Raw genomic sequence first — 19,413 nt, forward strand, 5'->3', positions numbered from 1 at the left:
CGGTGGGGGTGGTGAGAAGTGACAGGATTCTCAATAGACTTTCACAAGCCAACCTGATCTGCCGTCCCAGCGACGTGGGGCGAGGAGGGCAGGAGTTTGGGAGACGGGAAGGTTCTCGGCCTGAGCGGTACAGCTGGAGCTGCCTCACCTGGGATGGAGAAGACAAGAGGTCAGGAGTTTCGTTTTGATGATGAGGCTGAGGTGTCTGTTGGATGTCAAGTGGATCTGCTGATGAGGTGGAGTTGAAGAGTCCAGAATCCAGGGGAGGTTTGGGCTGTGGGATGGGAGGGGCAGCCCTGTGACGTGGAAGCTCCCGCGCATGTCACCCTGGCTCTGGCACCCTGCAGGAAGCCCGGCCCAGCTGCCAGCCCCCCTGTTGCACGCTCTTGTTCTGGGACGTCTCTCCCCACTTATCCAATAAATCCCCAGGGCCTTTCCCACTTCCTTGTGTATTCCCAGCAATGAGCCCAAGACAGGGACTTAGCAGTGCTTCATATCATTTAAGGAACGAGTATCTCCCCACCTCTCAGGAAGGGGTTGTAATTACACTGTGCATCTACGGAGAGGCCAGGCCCAGGCTGTCGATCAGACTGAGGGATCTGACCCAGTAAAACAAAAACATGCCCATCAAAGCTAAATTGGACCCCAGCCAACAATACCAGGATACCCATGGTTTCCAACAGCACATGGAACATTTGTGAAGAGACAAGGAGGAAAGCCTCGATACATTTTTTTTTAATTAATTCATCCAAGTTTTATTGTCTGACCATGACAAAATTAAATTAGAAATTATTAACAGAAAAATATCTGGAAAATCCTCAAATATTTAGAAACTAAACAATATACCGCTAAAATAACCCCATGGGTCAAAGAAGAAATCACAAAGGAAATTAGAAACTGAAGGAAAATGAAAATACAACACGTCAAATTTTGTACAATGCAGCTGAGTCGGAGCTTACAGAAATGTATACTTTTAAACACTTATATCAAAAATGAAGAAAGTTCCAAAATTCATTATCTAATTTTCCACCTTAAAAAGTTAGAAAAGCACAGATCAAAGTAGAAGAAGAAGAAGGAGGTGGAGGAGGAGGAGAGAGGCAGTAGAGGGGGGGCAGGGGTGGGGGAGGATGAAGAAGACAAAAACAGGAAATAACGAATAGAGAAAAATCAATAAAACCAAGAGGTGTTTTCTGAAAAGACAAATAAAACTGATAAACCTGTAGCTAGACTGATGAAGACAAACGAGAGGGTGGACATAAATTACCAATATCAGGCATGAAAGATGGTTCATCACAATGGATCACACAGACATAAATTTGACACCTTGGATGAAATGACACCTTGGATGAAATGGACAAATCCCGTAAAAGATGAAATTACCAAAGTTTATGCAATATTGCTCAATACTGGTAACTTAAATGGCCCTTTAACTATTGAATTTATTGAATTTGTTAAAGCAGATGTACAATGTATGTCTGATAGTCCACAAGGCAGGCTGTTCTAGTTAGCATAGAGTTCAAGCCAAATCAGGTATAAGCCAGAAGGACTTCCCCACACCTCAGTATGTGAAAATTTCTTCATCACTCAGGAGCAAAGATGCCACCCTTGACCACACATTACCAAGTTGAATCGATACACAAAAAGGATAATAAACAATGACCAAGTTGAGTTTTCCCAGAAAAGCAGGGGTGGCTTAACATTTGAAAAATCAATCAGTATGATTCACTCTCATTAACACCCTAAAACAGAAAAACAACATGATCACTTCAATAGATACAGAAAAAAGCATTTGAGAAAATTCCACACCCAAGCGCGATAAGAACTCTCAGAAAAATAGGAACAGAGGGAACTTCCTCAACTTGATAAAGAATATCTGCCAAAGCTACACCTAACAGTACAGAGCAGTGAACGCTCAGCCTTCCCCCCTCCCCAGAGGGAGGGAGGGAGGCCCACCTACGCGAAGCCCCGCCCATCTGTGCGAAGCCCTGCCCACCAGCGCACGCCTTAAGCGCCAGGCATGACGTCACTCCCACACTGCGCAATAACGGTCAGCAACCGCCAACCACCCGCAGCTAACAGGCTTGGCGCGCGCGACGCCCCCATTGGCCGAGCTCAACCGGGCGTGGGCGCAGGCGCGGGCGCCACAACCCTATTGGCCAAGCTCGAGGGCGCGCAGGCGCAGGCTCGGGTGCGGCGGCCCCATTGGCTGAGGGCAGCGGGAGCGGTGCGCCGCGTGCGGGCGCCTAGGGCGGCGGAGGGCGTGGCGGCGGGAGCGGAGACGAGCGGCTGGGTCATGCTGCGCCTCGCGGGCAAGCTGGTGGCCTTCTTCTGGAGGAGGGCGGAAGAACCCGAGGAGGAGGCCGGGCCGCTGGGGCCCGAGCTCGCAGAAGGTGCCTCGCGGGAAGGGCCGGTACGCGCGGCCCCGCGAGGCCGCCCAGCCGGACGGTGGACCGTGGACTGTGGACGGGCGCGGGACTGGGGGGGGGGGGGCGGCTGGTGACCTAGTGAGAGCCGCTGAGGCTCTCAAAGCGTGGTTCCTGCGCCTGGTGGGGCGGGGGGTGGGGGGGAGCGTGGTCCGAGCCGGGTCCCAGGGCGTTAGTGTGACGAGATCGGGATTTGAGAGCTTTTGCTTGTTTTCTAACTCGAAGCTGACGCGTGTCTGTCCCGTGATGATCTTTTCTTTGCAGTGTAACTTAAACAGGCCTTCTCACTACGTAATAGCATTTTACGGCTTTTGGGGTCTGTGCCTCCTTGTTTTCCGCTTTGTGTTTTCATGCGCCGGGAGCGCCTTGACACGTCGTCCTGCACGGCTTCCCGTTCTCTCTGTGTCAGTGTCCCTTGCGGTTGTGTGCTTCGACAGCTCTGAAAAGTGTAATCCAGCTGTCTTCAACTGTCGTTTTAGAGTCTCGTGGCATCCTCCTCCTGTTTTCTTGAAATTGTTTTCGAACCCATCTTCCTGAAGTACAAACCGTACTTCTGTTTCTGCCACATCGTCCCTCCCTGCACCCAGAATTACACAGTTGCTTTTCCCCAAGGCTTTTGGCATTTCCTCCCAATCCCTCTTTCTATCTGAGACTTGAACGCCGGATAGTGATTCTCTAGTTGCCTTCTCTAACCTCTAAAAAGACGAAATTCTCCGCAAGAGAAGCCAGAACATTAGCCGTGGAGTTACCTGTTAAGGCAGCACGCTAAAAGCCATCTCTGCCCAGAGTTGTTCATGCCTCTTTAGCTAACTTTGCCACCTGGAGTAAGTCGCTTCGTCCGTCCGCGTGGATCTTGCCTGTAAAACGTGGCCCTTCAGCAACAGTCGGAGTTCCAGCCAGGCTTCCGCGGGCTTCGGTGGCGGGCCGTGCCCACTTGGGTGTCTTCTGTGTCTGAGAAGGAGCAGACTCGGAGCACGGGTTCTGGCCAGGGTCTCTGAGTGGATGAGGGCAGGCCCTGCTCTACGCCAGACTTGCCCCCAGGCGCAGAATGTCTTCCAGCGCCTGGTTTGGTGAAATAACGCGGGACCTCGTGGCGCTGCTGCCGGTGGTGGTGATGACGGCGGTAACGAGGATGCACCGTAGCCACTCCCCTGATGCTGCCGTAACGCTGACAGCAGTTTACGGTGCCCCCAACCCGTGCCGGCCACTCAGAGGCCCACGCAGTGCACGTTTCTGTCACGTAATAACCCTCACACAGCTCTCTCGGACAGAGGCTACAACTGTCCCCGTTGTACAAGTGAGGACAGTGCGGCACGGGGTGCTTGAAGACCTAGCCCAGGGTTCCACGAATGGCTGGGGAAGAGCTGGGCGTCAGACGCAGGCAGCCTCGCCCCACCGAGCCCACTGCCTGTGCCCCTGGGAGGAAGCTGGGCAGTCTGCCTCCAAAACCCTGCCTTCTGAGCACCCCAGTGTCCAGGGAGGTTCTCAGCCCACAGGGCTCCTAGCCCCGCGGATGCTCTGGGGGGCTTAACTGTAGTGTGCACTTGATTTGTGGTCAACATAACCTCTCTGTTTACCCGTCTTAGGTGACACAGAGTTGAAAACTGTCCAGGGTGTCGTGACAAGGTACTGCAGCGATTATGGCATGATTGACGATTTGATCTACTTCTCCAATGAGGCTTTGACAAGCAAAGTGCTTCTGCATGTTGGACAGGAAGTTATTGCGGTTGTGGAAGAAAATAAGGTGTCGAATGGACTGAAAGCAATCCGGGTAAGGCCTGAGTTCATGAGGAAGCCTCTCTTCACCTTGGGCTTCACGCCGCTGTCCTCCTGTTCAGTTACCTCTCAGAGACAACCTGTAGTTGTATGCCATGGAGAGAAACACTGTTACCACTTCTGTATCCACTCTTCTAGTCTTTTAAAAAAGTATTGTTAAAAATAACTATTTGGATCCTTTGTTATCCAGTTAGCAAAGATAATTAATGAACTCTACTATTCAGCAACTGTTCCTTTAAAAAAATCGTGTTTTTGTACTCTGATTTCCTGGAAGTATAATTGTCAGAGAGTATGCACATTTAACATTTTAATGGTATCATCAAATTATCCTTCAGTAACACTGCACTAATTATACTCAGGAGCAGGATGAGACACTTGTTATCCACGTTGGCAAAAGGATGTGGACATTATTGATCTTGGAAATCTGCACCAATCACTTTGAAAAGGGATCTTATAATTTTAATTTGCACTTAAGCCTTAAAGTAGATTAAATTTTCAAATTTTTTCTATGAGTTATTTTAGTGTCCTTTTATCATTTTTTTGTTGGGTTCAACTTTTTAAAATTGAACTTTCTACATTATGGAAATTAGACTTTTTTAAGCAAAATTATTATATGAAAGTGTTGCAAATATATCCCCCCCCAGATCATCTTTTGACTTTGTTTTACAAAGTCTCATTTTATGTAGTTAATGTGTCTGTCTTTTCCATGTGGCTCTCGGGCTCTGTACGAATCCTTAGAGAGGCTTTTCCCACTTTTCATTAGACATGCACTCAGGTTTTCCTGTGAAAATTGTTTATGGACATTTAAATGTTTAATTTACCTGGAACTTAGTGGATGTACAGACTGAAAGAAGGAGCCAGACGTTCCTTCCCCGGTAGCGCACCGGTCATCCGCTGAGTGGTCCACTCTTTCCTACTGAGTGGGACGGTCCCCTTCTCACACACCAGAATCCCACCTGCCTGGCACCCTGTCTGGACCCTGTTGGGTCCCTGTCGGTTCTGCTGCCTGCACGTGGCCCACATGGCATGGTTGGGTCCTCGGGTGGCAGGCTGGCTTCTCTCTTCCTCTTCTTGGTGGATGGACCTCTCTGGGCTCTCCCCTCGCTGTGGATAAACGTTAGCGTCATCCTGCTGTTTCTCCTCCTCGGCTCAGACTCACCTGGACCAGCACTGAGTGTGTGGATCCGTTTAGGTCAAGTGACGTGTGGATCATAGCAGGTCTTCTCCAGCTACGGATTATGTCCGTCCACTTATTTAAGCCTTCCTTTGCGTTCTTTTTGTTCACTTCAGTTCTGCAGATTCCTTGTGAAGTTTATTTTTGAGAATTGTAATGTTTTTGTTCCATTATCAATATAATTTTTCTTTGTATTTTCAAATTAATCTTTTTCTTTCCCTCTAGGAAATCTGTTGTTTTTTTGTTATGTAATTTGGTGTCTGGCCAACTTACTGAGCTCCACTACTTTTTAAAATGGTCAAGACATACTTTGTTACTATTACATTTTAGTAAATGCCATCTACCAGCCATGTGTGGCTATTTAAATTTAAATTTATTAAAATTAAATAAAATTTGGAATTCTTCAGTTTCACGAGCCGCATTCCAAGCACTGAACGTAGCTGGTGGCACCAAATTGGATGGCGCGCACGTAGAACGTCTCTGGTGGCTGAAGGGCCTGCAGGGCTGCTCTGGCCGGGAACGTGCCCCCAGCGAGGAGCAGGCGCTTCCTCCTTGCTCTCCAGCTGCGCTTGGGCCACTCAGGCGAAGTGCTGTCCTTGTTGTTTTTAGCTCTTCTGCAAGATGCTTGAATCACTTGATTCACCAACATTAAACAGTAGTAGCTGACTTCCATTGTGAGAGTTGTGGAGTTGGCTCATTTGCTCTACCCTCTGGATTTGTTTGCTCATTTTTTATTCACGTTTTTTTATTGTGGTAAAATATGCATAACATAAAATTAATTTTAATTTTAAATGTTTTAATGCTATTCAGTGGCACTAAGTACATTCATGTTGCTGTGCACTCATGCCCACTGTCTACTTTCATAACTTTTTATCATCCCAAATATAAACTCTATACCCGTTAAATAATAATCCACTATTCTACTGTCTGTCTCTATAAATTTGACTATCCTGGGTACCTCATGTAAGTGGAATCATATAATATTAGTCCTTTTGTGTCTGCCTCATTAGACTTAGCATAATATTTTCAAGGCATATCCGTGTAACATGTATCAGAACTTCATTCCTTATTATGGCTAAATAATATTCCACTGTTATGTATATATTACATTTTGTTTCTCAACTCACCTGTTTATGGGCACTTGCATTGTTTCTACTTTCTGGCTGTTGTGGATAATGCTGCTGCGAAAAGTACCTTTCTGAGTCCCAGTTTTCAATTCTTTTGGGTCTATACCTTGGAGTAGAATTGCATGGTCATATGGTAATCCTATATTTAACTTTTTGAGGAACCGCCAAAATTTCCCCAGTGGCTGCACCATTTTACATTCCCATCAGCAGCACAGGGGTTCCAGTTTCTCCACATCTCCACCAACATGAATTATTTTCCATTTTTTTGATAGTAGACACTCTAGTGGATGTGAAGGGGTGTTTTATTGTGGTTTTGATTTATATTTTCCTAATAATTAGTGATGTTGAGCATCTTTTCATGTGCTTATTGGTCATTTATATATCTTCTTTGGAGAAATGTGTTTTCAGTTCCTTTGCTCATATTTTAATCAGGTTGTTTATTTTCTTGTTGAGTTGTAGAAGTTTTTTTTATATATTCTGGATATTAATCCCTTATCAGATATGTGGTTTACAAATATTTCCTCCCATCCTGTGAATTTTTTAACTTTTTCTTAATATCAATAATATCCTTTGATGTACCGAAGTTTTAAATTTTGATGGAGTACAATTTATCCTTTTTTAATAGCCTATGCCTTTGATGTCACACTTAAAAAATCATTAACTAATCCAAGATCATGAAGATTTTCTCCTGTGCTTTCTTCTAAGGGTTTTATAGTTTTAGTTCTTAAATTTAAGTCTTTGACCCGTTTTTGAATTAATTTTTGAATATGGTATTGTATGAGGGTTTGACTTCATTCTTTTGCACGCTGAGAGCCAGTTCTCCCACCACCGTTTTTTGAGAAGACTGCACAACAGGGAAAACCTTTTTCCCTGTTGAAGGGTCTTGGCACCTTTGTTGAAAGTCATTTGACCATATATTTGAGGGTTTATTTCTGGGCTCTTTATTTCATTGGTATTTTGTCTGTCTTTACACTCTTTTAATTACTGTAGCTTTGTAGTAAGTTTTTTGGGGTTTGTTTTTTTTTTTACTTATTTATTTTTTTTGGCTGTATTCAGTCTTTGTTGCTGCACGTGGACTTTTCTCTGGTTGCGGCGGGCGGGGGCTACTCTTCGTTGTGGTGCGTGTGCTTCTCATTGTGGTAGCTTCTCCTTGTGGAGCACAGGCTCTAGGCGTGTGGGCTTCAGTAGTTGTGGCACGTGGGCTCAGTAGTTGTGGCTCGCAGGCTCTAGAGTGCAGGCTCAGTCACTGTGGCAAATGGGCTTAGTTGCTCTGCGGCATGTGGGATCTTCCCAGACCAGGGCTTGAACCCACGTCTCCTGCATTGGCAGGTGGATTCTTAACCACTGCGCCACCAGGGAAGCCCTTGTAGTAAGTTTTGAAATCAAAAAGTGTTGTGAGTCCTCCAACTTTGCTCTTCCTTTTCAAGATTGTTTTGGCTATGCAGGGTTACTGAAGATTCCATATGAATTCTGGGATGGGTTTTTCTATTTCTGCAAAAGCCATCATTGGGATTTTGATAGATTGCATTGAATCCATAGATCGCTTTGGGTAGTATTGATGTCTTAATGTTAATCCGTGAACGTGAGATGTGTTTCCATTTATTTGTGTCTTCTCTGGCTTCTTGCAGCCACAATTTGTAGTTTTCAGTGTACAGGTCTTCCACCTCCTTGGTTAAATTTATTCCTAAGTGTTTTATTCTTTTTGATGCTATCATAAATGGAATTGTTTTCTCAGTTTCCTTTTTTGAATTGTTCATTTTAAGTGTATAGAAATACAACTGATTTTTGTATATTGATTTCATATGCTGGAACTTTGCTGAATTCATTTATTAGCTCTAAGAGGTGTTTTGTAGATTTTTTAGCGTTTTTTGTGTATAAGATCATGTCATCTATAAATAGATAATTTACTTCTTCCTTTCCAATTTGGATATTAAAATTTCTTCTTCTTGCCTAATTGCTCTGGCTGGGACTTCCAGTATTATGTTGAACAGAAGTGGTGAAAACAGGCATCCTTGCCTTGTTCCTTATCCTCGGGGGAAAGCTTTCAGTCTCTCACCACTGAGTGTCATGTGAGCTGTGGGTTTTTCATACGTGGCCTTTATCCTATTGAGAAAGTTCCAGTCTCTTCCTATTGGATTGAGTGTATTTATCGTGTAAAGGTGTTGAGTTATGTCAGATGCTTTTTCTGTATCAGCTGAGATGATCATATATTTTTTCCTTTGTTCTACCAGTGTGCTGGATGGTACTGACTGATTTTCATTTGTTGAACCACGTTTGCATTCTGGGGTAAACCCCCCTCCATCGTGGTGTGCAACGCATTTCTTATGCAGCTGCATTCAGTTTGCCAGTATTTCATTGAGGATTTTTGCCCCAGTGTTCATAAGGGGGTCTCGGCCAGAAGTTTGCTTTCCTTGGAGTCCTCAGTATGTCTTAAGTAGCAGTTTGCCTGTCTTGCAGGTGGAAGCCATCTCAGATGAATGGGAAGACAACAGCAAGAGCCACGGCAGAGGGCTCTCCGACTCCAGCCCCCGCGTGCTGATCGGCTGCGTGACCTCGCTGATGGACGGCGCCGGCTACATCAACCAGACGACGTACTTCTCCCTGGAGAGTGTGTGTGAAGGTACGCGGAATGCGTTTCTGGTTCATGTTTAAAATTAGGTTTTGTGAGGTTTTTTTTAAATGTTCATAACGAGATTGGAGATGGACCAGGGACTGGTTTTCATCTGCCAGGTTCTCCGAGTGTTGCCCTTAAAGCCTCTGCCCAACATCTGGTTCCCCTAATCTGGATCTCATCCCAGGCCTCTGACATCCCACCCCACCCCACCCCACCCTGAGGCTGGAGCTCTTTACCCCAGATGCCCCCCTGCTCTGCCCCCAGGCCTGCCCTGTACGGATCAGCCAGCCTTGCCCCTTCCCTTCTGGTCTGTTTGTTTGAGCACTGGCTTTGCTGTGGGTGCTCTGTAGCTGGGTTGCCTTCGTGCATCTGTCAGTCTGCCTAAAACACCCACCGACCTGGAAGCTGGTGCTTCAGGAGCTTTGTCTCCAGTGGTCTTGTGCCGCCGCACGTGGTGCAGCATGGCCCCGCTGCTGGGTAGCAGTGTCCGCAGATGGTTGGACTGCTGTGTGCTCGTCACCAGCTTTCTTGAGAAACAAACTCCATATTTCATTAGGCACTGTTGTTTTTTGAGCTTAACTGCTGCAAAAACGTTTATCACAAAACAACCAAAAAGTTATCACCGGTTGCGGCTACACCGCGTGCCGCGCCCAACCTGTCCAGACCACTCTCTCCCCGCTTCACATCAGGATGGCTCGGCTGCCACCTCATGTCACTGCCCCTGCCGTTTCCCCGCTTTACCGGCCACCCCGCCAGCTCCCTGGCACACCGAGGGGCTCCCTCTCCTGAGCTGGGATGCCCGTAGCCACCCAGGCCTCAGGTCTGAGCACATGTCCCTGTGTCACCGTGCACCCTGGGTGTCCCTGATGGGGAGGGTACTCACAGTGTCTGCAAGGAGCTGGCAGAGGAGTGCCACACATACCCACACCTCCTGGAGCCAGGCCTGTGGGTAGAGGGCTGCCATTCTGCCCACTTTGTTGCAGTTGTTGATGACGCTTCATTACTTTTTTCTTTGTAAGAACTTTGGGGAGTATCTGAAATCAGATGGGGTCCTGAGACTGTGCAGACCAGGTCCCCTGCCCGTGCCTTGTAGGCAGGAAGACAGGTTGGCCTGTAACAGCCTCTGCTCCGTTGGCGTGGGTAAATCTGGAAGAGAATCCAGGTGGATACGCTGGTTCCTAACGGGAACAGGGAGCCCCTTTCCCAACCAGTCATGTGTGTCTCAGAACAGAAACATAACTGCAGAGTGAATTGTACACTTTGAAGTTACATCACTGAGTAACATGCCCGGTTTCCCTGCCTTGGAGGTTTCAAGCCCTGCAAGGGGGACTGGGTGGAGGCCGAGTACTGGATCCGGCCGGGCACGTGGAGCAGTGAGGCCGTCTCGGTGAAGCCGCTGAGGTACAAGCGCGTGGACCGGGTAGGTGCTGAGCCTCGAGTGGCCCGGGGTCCTGGGTGCGATGGGCGGTCAGGATGAATGAGAGTCCGTCTCGGGCAGAGAAGACCCTGATGTCTTCCTGAGATCACCGGCGGCCGGCCTGCACACGCACATAGTTAAATTCTAGGTCACAGAGGGACGAGGAGTGTTAAAGCGTCTGATGGTGGGGCCGCGTGGAGTGGGGTGTGGCCTCTGGCCTCGCGCGTAGCCGCGGGTGTGGTCTTGGGAGTGGGCACTGGAACAGAGGAGGGAATTGAGGTTGCGGGTGGAGGTGGGGGTGGAGGTGTGTGCTGGGCCCCGCTCCCTGCCTGGCCGGTACCGCTGGGGGCATCGCTCCTCCTCCGAGACCAGGCCTGAGCCCCACTGGCTGCGGCGGCCCCGTGCACACGGCCAGCCCCTGGTGCTGTGCTTGCAGGTCTGCGTGTCCAGCCTCTGTGGGAGGAACGGGGTGATCAACGACTACATCTTTTTCACCCTGGACTCCCTGAAGCTCCCGGAAGGCTACGTGCCGCAGAGGCACGACGTGGTCAGCGCAGTGGTGGTGGAGAGCAGCCAGTCGTGCTACGTGTGGAGGGCCCTGTGCGTGACCCCAGTGCAGAGGCGGTGAGGAGGCGGCGGCTCGGGGGACGGGGGCCTGGGGTGCATCTGAGAGCCGGCTTACCAAGGCAGGTAACAGACTGTCCAGGTCCTGAGCTGGCGGGGCTGGAAGGAGAGCTCTCCTGGGGGTTAGGGGTCTTCACAGTTGACTGAAGGCTGAGTGGAAAGTTGCCTCTTGATCCTTAATCTTACGTTGATGATCTTCATATTTTCGTGGGTTTTGTGTGTTGTGTTCTTTCACATGTTGGCATTTTGTAGAACACGTTGGACGTGGTCAGTTCTTTTTTTAATTTTGGCTATGCCAGTTGCGTCGTGCATGCTGTGTCTAGTTCCCCAACCAGGGATCGAACCCGGGCCCCCTGCATTGGGAGCGTGGAGTCTTACTCACTGGACCACCAGGGAGGTCCTGGTCGGTTCTTAAAATTACTGGATTTCCTGTATCCGGTTCTTCCTTCTGTGCGCCCGTGACTTCCTCCCTCCGACACGCGTGCTTATGCAACACGACAGGCCTTCCCGGGCTCCCGCCCCGTCTCTGCTGCTCTTTCTCCGTAGTGCTCGTCTCAGGGAGCTCGGTACATGGTTTCTGAAGTCGTTCTGTTTATTGTCTGATCCCCTCAGTGGAGCAGATTGCGTGCAGGGAGGAGCGTCTCATGAGCCACAGGGCAGGCAGGCAGGGGAGCCCCATCTCAGGAGGACTGAGCGGCCCGGCACAGCTGGGAGGGATGTGCTGGGGGGCGGGGTGTGGGCAGAAGGGGAACGTGGTGAGGTGGGCCTTGCCGTGTCCGGACTGTCTGGTGGACACGTCCTCCTTCCCCACGGGACCTGCTCTCCTTTTGGAGAATGACTCTGCCCGTCCTCAGAACAGTGAAGTGCGGGAGATGTATACCCTCGCCCCCTCCACCAGGAAGGCCCAGGAGGCCCGGGAGTTCTGGCTTCAGTCCATCTGATGGGCTCAGGGGTGTGTGGACATGAGGCCAAGCAGGCGCTTGTTTGCCAGGCATCGGTGCCGGGGTCTTGGAGGCCGAACCGGGGCCTCGGCTCCCTGCCGGCTCTGTGACCCTGCTGGCCGTCGGTCACCTGGAGCAGAAGCCAGCGGCCCTGCCCACATTAGGTATCGTCACTCGGAACCTTGTGCCACTTTAAGGAAGCACCATGTTGTTGAAACGCGGACTTCGTGATTGTTGTCTTTACAGCACAGTTAACTGGGCTCCTGATGGCCGTGGGCAGGGGCGGATCGTGGGAGGGCGGCCAGGACTGGTGCAAACTGACCATGCGAGAGAAACAGCTGCCATCTCGCCCGCAGGGCCAGTGTGTTCGTCGGAAGGGAGTCTGGGTCCCTGTTGCCCTGTCTGTCTGATTCTCCGCAGCACTTCCCTTAACCTGCTCTGTGACTCAGCGTGTTTCCAGAGGACCCGCATCTGCCGAATGGAGCGGGTGGGGGCAGGAGCGGGGGGCTCCCTGGCCGTGGGCGGTGAGCTTCGGGTGAGCCTCCCGGGTGGCCTGCCTGCAGTGCGGGGAGCTGGTCCCCGGAAGGGTGGCCAATCGGGCACTTGCCCCCGGGCTCCACGCGTCTGCCTCGAGCGGCCGGGGAAGTCGTCACGCCTTCATTGTCAGACACTGGCCGTGAGCCAGCCCCAGCTCCCGTGCAGCCCCTCCTCATTCCCCCGTCAGTGCGGGGCTGGGGTGAGCGGTGGAGGGGGCGCTGGCCCGGTGAGCAGTCAGGCCCCGCGTCCTGTCCGCCCAGCAGGTGCCCCGCGTGCTGCGGTCCCTGTGCTGCGTCGTGACCGTGGTTTCCTCCCGTCCTGGTCCCGGCTCCGCGGCCTTAGCCCCAAGTGGAGGACGCCGCCCTGCACGCAGACGCACTGTCCGGCTGCCCACTCAGGGGTCTGAAGGACAGCAGAGTGTCGTGTGCAAAGCAGGGCCCTGTGCTCCTCGGGGCAGGCCTGCAGCGGCGTCCCGCGTGCCCCCTCCAGGCTGTGGGTGGGGTCCGCCCAGAGCCCGCAGGTGGCTTCTGACTCCTGTCTTGGTTGCTGCTCCTCCGCCTGTCCATAAGCCGCCACGGCTGGCCATCTGCAAGCACAGATGCCCGCTCCCGCGGCCACCGCAGGCTGGGGCTGCGGCACGGCTGCACGACCTCGGGGCGGCCCTGGCCGTGTGGGTGAGGCGAGGAAGGCGGGGAGCGCGTGGCCGGCAGGGAGTTGAGGGCGTGGCTGCTGTGGCGGAGGGTGCCTCTGGGTGGGGGTGTGGACAGGGTCCAGGCGTGAAGGAGCCTGTTTCCGGGTGGCACTGCGGGAGGGTCAGGCAGGGGAGGCGGGAGCTGAGGGGAGCGGTGGGCACAGCGCCGGGCTTCACGGCAGCGTCAGGAGGACAAAGGGGGACGAATGGGCCCTTCTCACGGGAGGGTGGGATCTGCTCATTTTCTGAAGATAAAAATTCTCGTTTAATTAGTTTCAAGTATTTTGAAGCCACACTCTTTTTCCAAATGAAAGCTTAGTAGTGGGTCCCTGACGAGCAAAGCCCCTCGCGGCAGCCAGGAAGGGTCTGGGGAGGAGCACTGAACACCCTTCCCTCTGTGACCAGGGCTGGGGGGTGCGGGGGCTGAGGAGTCCCGGGCCTCTGGGGGGTGCACAGCTGGTGAAGGCCGCCCATGTTCTCAGATCCCCAGAGCTCCCACCAGGGCCCTCCTCTCCTCTGGATTCAGCAGGGCTTGTTGTTTCTTCTTCAGGGTGATCTGCTGTCTTGCTCAGAAGTTCTAAGTGTCATCCTTACTTGGTCGCCTCTTTGGGGTTGGCTCCTTATCCCCTCGCCCTGTGGTTGGTGCGGCCTGGAGGGGCAGGGAAGGCAGGCGGGGCCTCAGGATGCCCCGCCCGCCCACACTGACCCCAACACTGTCCTGTGGCTGCTTTATCCAGGGGCACCTCTGCGGTCGAGGAGACTGCTGACGAGGCCTGTGGAGCCCTTTTACTGAAAAACAAAGGTGGCATTGAAGTCACGAGGATGACAAATTTTGGAACGCTGAAAGAAGGAGAAAGCAAAAATGTGGTGATCTGGATAGAGTAAGTTTGCCACTCAAACAAAAGTACAGACTGTGATTTAAGAACTTCTGTAGAACTAATTTCATTTTGCTTGCTTATTTTTTCCTTTATGTATCTCTTTCTAGATTTTCCACCATGAAATAGCCTTTTTACTTATACTCATAAAAGTATTTGCAATCGCCATTCACTAGTTAGGTTGAATTCTGTTTTATGGTAACAGTATTTTAGCTTTAGAAATCCTGTCTCTGTTCATGGCTAATTTTCCTTTTCCAGGAATAAAGGAGACATTCCTCAAAACTTAGTCAGCTGCAAGTTGGGTGGCTGGGATAAAGCTAAACAGTTCAGATTTCAGATGCTGGATGAAATCCAGACGTGCCCCGAAGTGTCTCTTGTTTCCGTTCCTGAGAAGGAGAAGAATTTTGCAGATGAAAATATTAACTCATTAGACAGCTGCAGGAAAAACAAAACCTATCAGACATTGGAGAGCAGTCTGGTGAACAACAGAGAAGCCTCTCCAGGTAGACGTTTCAGCTGTTACCATTGGATCCGCTGCGCGAGCCCACTCAGGTCCGGGAGCTGGTGCAGCTGCTCCAGGGTCTGGGCAGGCGAGTGGCAGTGTTTACCCTGTGGGCTCTTTGGTCTGGACCCTTCTCTGATACTTGGGGCTAAAACAGCTGGAGAAATGCCCGGCGTGCTTTACACGAGCTACTTCATGCTTTACACGAGCCGCTTCCTGCAATGATTCTAAATTGGGGGGAGAGGATGCCTGCCGCCCCCTTGCCTGTCGCTTGCCTGTCGCTCACCTGTCGGGGGCGTCAGCCACTCGTCTGTGTGTGATAGTCCCTTCCACCAGCACCACCACTGTCAGAACAGTTCACCTTTGGTCTAATTTTGGATTTAAATTTCATCTCCCAGATGACTATGCCTGTAAAGGAGAAAAGGAGAAGAATGTGTCACAGAAGCCCGAACCCGGTGGGCTCATCCCTCCAGGTGGAAAAACCCTGATCGTGGTTACCTGTGATGCAAAGTACGTGGCTGGAGGGTATGGAGGCAGTTGACTTTGCGGGCATCTGCGCGTTTGTCTTGTTCGGTTTCGCTTATGGTACTTCTAGGTTGGATGTTGTAAAAAGTATTGGTAACTATTTTGATGGGACGAAATCACGAGGAAAAGCGCTAGTGGAGAAAGTGGCTTGAGTGAGGGTACCCACGCTGACTCCTGACTATGGAGGACGGGCACGGCCAAGCCCCCACAGCCTTGGGAAGCCGGGGCCCCGAGGCCCCTGCTGCTCCTCCCCAGGCCTGCCCTCAGCTCGGCCCTGAGACCTTCCTGCCCTTCTCCCTCCACCCGGGCAGCCCGGCCAGACACGGGCTCCCGAGCCCTCGTGGGCCCTTCCCTCTCCTGACTCCTTCCCCATGTCCAGAACCCCCGGCGCTGCCTGCTGGTCCCCTGTCAGCTGGGCGCTTTGGTGCAGCCCTTCTTCCCTCCCTCATCTCATCTACACTTGCTGGTTTTAAATTTGTCAGAGGGTGGCTCTGATTAAATCAGCGCCTTGCTTCAGGCCGCGGGTGACGCTTTGAGCCAAGGGCAGTCCTCGCGTCAGTGGTTGGTGATGCAGCCCCCGCGGTGCCCTCCGTGACGTGTGACAGTGGGGCCGGACTCGAGCAGCAGCGGAAAGTGGGCAGAAGGCAGAGTGGGAGCTGGTGTCTCTTTGGTCATGTTGCACTGCTCTGATTTAAACTTGGGAATACTAGAAATATTCTTTCCTTTCTTAAGTGTGAGAATTACAGACAATACCATTTCAAGTGTGTGATTTTAGCTTGGGAAAACGTTAACATTGCTTATTTTAGAATGTCCATTTTTTCCCTTTAATAGAATTATTAAAAGCTAAGGGTGGGCTTCCCTGGTGGCGCAGTGGTTAAGAATCCGCCTGCCAGTGCAGGGGACACGGGTTCGAGCCCTGGTCCGGGAAGATCCCATATGCCGCGGAGCAACTAAGCCCGTGCACCACAACTACTGAGCCTGTGCTCTAGAGCCCGCGAGCCACAACTACTGAGCCCACGTGCCACAACTACTGAAGCCTGCGTGCCTAGAGCCCGTGCTCTGCCACAAGAGAAGCCACCGCAATGAGAAACGCATGCACTGCAACAAAGGGTAGCCCCGTCTCGCCACAACTAGAGAAACCCCGTGCACAGCAACGAAGACCCAACGCAGCCAAAAATAAAGAAATAAATTAATTTTAAACAAATAATAAAAAAGCTAAGGGTGACTGGTTTGCTAGCTCTGTGACTTTCCCTGTGTGAACGAAGGGAGATTGTGTTGAACCTGCCTCTATTACTTACGACTCACACTAAATTGTGTCTTGTTTCTCCAGGAATTCTGGCCGCTGCAAGGAGCTCCTTCTGCTTTGCTTCTCCAATTTCATAATCGGGCGATTCCTTGAAGTGAACGTCATAAGTGAGGAGGAATCACTGATAGCTGTCCGAGAACCCTTTTCATGGAAGAAGTCTAAAAGTTCTCAAGTGTTAGCTTCCACCAAAACTACAGTTGTCGTGACCATGCAGAAAAGGTACCACCATGAGCAGACGACAATGCAAGCCCAGATCTTGGGCTCACTGTGTGAGGGATGCACGTAGCTGCTGTTGTCGGAGGGAGGTGGACGTCCTGGATAAAGGGGTGCAGCTGCGGCCCAGCGCCCTCCATTGTCCTGGGGACACACTGTGAGGACGGCGAGCGTTGGGTGGGCTGCAGCACCCCAGCTAGTCTCAAGGTGACTCACAACGCAGGATGTGATTTGACCCTTCCCCTCGGCTCCTGCCACCTTTCGTGTTCCCATCAGCCCAGGCCGCCCACCTCCCAAGAAAGCCCGTGTCCCACATGGGCACCCAGGGCACCGAGCAGCGAGGGGTCAGTGAGACGTGGTTGGCATGGCTTTCGAGGGCCATTCATAGCACCCGAGTATCGCTTGTCGAGGGCAGCAGGGTTGCTTGGCTGTTTGAAGCCCATTTGAAGGTGTGACACCTTTGAAAAATGAAATTAAGAAAAAAGCATGTAATGTGCTAGCGGCGCGTGGCTGGGGGCTTGGGGACGACCTGACTGTATCTGGGGTGTCGTCTGGAGAAAGTGCTGCGCGCCCACGCTTTCTCGTCTGCAGTTATAAACCCCAAAGCTCTGAAAAGCCGATTTTGCTTAAGTTCGGTGCCAAAAAGTCATGACCTATAGGCTGGAAGACATTCCACGACTTAGTCGTGTGGACACGCCCTCTCAGCTGCGGCCCAGAACTCACTGGGATGGCACGTGCTGCTTTTCTGTGGTGGGAAGTCCTGAATCTCAGATCACATCTGACCTGGGAACAATTGAAGATAAGGTACTTTGGGCTTCCACTGATTCGTGGGCTGAAGGGAAATCTGTTAAAGTATTGTGTGCCTATTGACCTTTGGGGTTAGACCATTGTTTGAATCCCAGCACTGCCACCAGGAAGCTGTGCCATCTCAGGCCAGTTTCTCAACCTCTCTGAGCCTTAGTTTCATTTGTAAAGTGCTAGTCCCCCCCTGCCCCACACGTGCCATTTCTGGCAGTGAGCAGTCAACAGCAATCAGTAAGTAATAACAGTCATTGGGCATGTAAACAGTAGTTGAGTGGCTCTAGGGATGGAACCTGAACACAGGAGCAAGAAGTCACGTGGCCTGCGGGCGGCAGGTCCACATGGCTTTACTCCAGTTACAGGAGCTTTTAAGAACCTCTGGCTGTCGTTTAGTGGTGCACCAAGCGGCTTTCCCGTTACAATTTGGCTTAACTAGAGGAGTGAGATAGAGCAACAGCACAAGTATTTAATCCTCTGGTAAGTTTTTCCCCGTTGAATATTAATACGTTGTCACTGTACCGGAGCGTCCCTAAAACGAACACTTGGGACTTCCCTGGTGGCGCAGTGGTTAAGAATCCGCCTGCCAATGCAGGGGACATCGGTTCGATCCCTGGTCCAGGAAGATACCACACGCCACAGAGCAGCTAAGCCCATGCGCCACAACTACTGAGCCTGCACTGTAGAGCCCGCAAGCCGCAGCTACTGAGCCTGCGTGCCACAACTACTGAAGCCTGCGTGCCTGGAGCCCGTGCTCCACAACAAGAGAAGCCACCGCAATGAGAAGCCCGTGCACCGCAACAAAGACCCAACACAGCCAAAAATAAATAAATAAAAAATAAATTTATAAAAAAAAAAAGAAAATGCAAATAATGTATATTTTAAAAAAAGAGAGAGAGAGCACTGGGACACCATCAAATGGGTCCCGGAGGAGAAGAGAGAGGGAAAGGGGCAGAGAACATACATGAAGACATAACAGCTGAAAACTTCCCTAACCTGGGAAAGGAAACAGACATCCAGGTCCAGGACGCATAGAGTCCCAAACAGGATCAACCCAAAGAAGACCATGCCAAGACCCACTGTAATTAAAAAGGCAAAAATTAAAGAGAGAGAATATTAAAGGCAGCCAGGGAAAAGCAGCACGTTAGGTAGAAGGGAACTCCTATAAGACAATCGCTGACTTTTCAGCAGAAACTCTGCAGGCCAGAAGGGAGTAGCATGATATATTTAAAGTGATGAAAGGGAAAAACCTACACCCAAGAATATTCTACCCAGCAAGGCTCTCATTCAGATTTGATGGAGAAATTAAAAGCTTTACAGACAAGCAAAAGCTAAAAAAGTTCAGAATCACCAAACCAGCTTTACCAGAAATGATAAAGGGACTTCTTTTAGCAAAAAAGAAAAGACCATAACTACATACATGAAAATTATGAAAGAAAAAGCTTATAGGAAAAGGGAAATATACAGTAAAGGTAGTAAAGCCAGCCTTGTATAAGGCTAGTCATAAGGTTGAAAGACAAAAGTAGTAAAATCATATATATCTGCAATTAGCAGTTAAGGAATACACAGAACAAAAAGATGTAAAATATGATGTCAAAAGCAATAATCATGGGACTTCCCTGGTGGCGCAGTGGTTAAGAATCTGCCTGCCAATGCAGGGGACACAGGTTCGATCCCTGCTACAGGAAGATCCCACATGCCGCGGAGCAACTAAGCCCGTGCGCCACAACTACTGAGCCTGTGCCCTAGAGCCTGTGAGCCACAACTACTGAAGCCCGCACCCCTAGAGCCCATGCTCCGCAACAAGAGAAGCCACCGTAATGAGAAGCCCGTGCACCCCAACAAAGAGTAGCCCCTGCTTTTTGCAACT

General features: G+C 50.7%; 2 protein-coding genes across 2 annotated transcripts in view; both read left to right on the top strand.

The window, feature by feature from the left end:
* Positions 1-3,471: 3,471 nt before the first annotated feature.
* Positions 3,472-11,159, top strand: LOC309608735 (RNA helicase Mov10l1-like; the record flags this gene model as incomplete). The annotated part of the gene is made up of 5 exons (XM_082349155.1): positions 3,472-3,607; positions 4,010-4,194; positions 8,958-9,120; positions 10,422-10,534; positions 10,968-11,159. The coding sequence occupies 5 exons, from the start codon at positions 3,472-3,474 to the stop codon at positions 11,157-11,159; spliced, it is 789 nt and encodes a 262-aa protein (XP_082205281.1).
* Positions 11,160-11,171: 12 nt separating this feature from the next.
* Positions 11,172-19,413, top strand: part of LOC309609398 (RNA helicase Mov10l1-like) — a 35,129-nt gene continuing 26,887 nt past the window's right edge. The window contains exons 1-5 of the mRNA XM_082350823.1: positions 11,172-11,217; positions 14,062-14,205; positions 14,458-14,702; positions 15,100-15,211; positions 16,557-16,751. Of these exons, the coding sequence (XP_082206949.1) occupies positions 14,147-14,205; positions 14,458-14,702; positions 15,100-15,211; positions 16,557-16,751 (611 nt within the window). The 5' untranslated portion in view covers positions 11,172-11,217; positions 14,062-14,146. The remainder of the gene's footprint in view (positions 11,218-14,061; positions 14,206-14,457; positions 14,703-15,099; positions 15,212-16,556; positions 16,752-19,413) is intronic.

Source organism: Balaenoptera borealis (assembly GCF_965194805.1).
Source record: "Balaenoptera borealis genome assembly, chromosome: 13".
Lineage (NCBI taxonomy): Eukaryota > Metazoa > Chordata > Mammalia > Artiodactyla > Balaenopteridae > Balaenoptera > Balaenoptera borealis.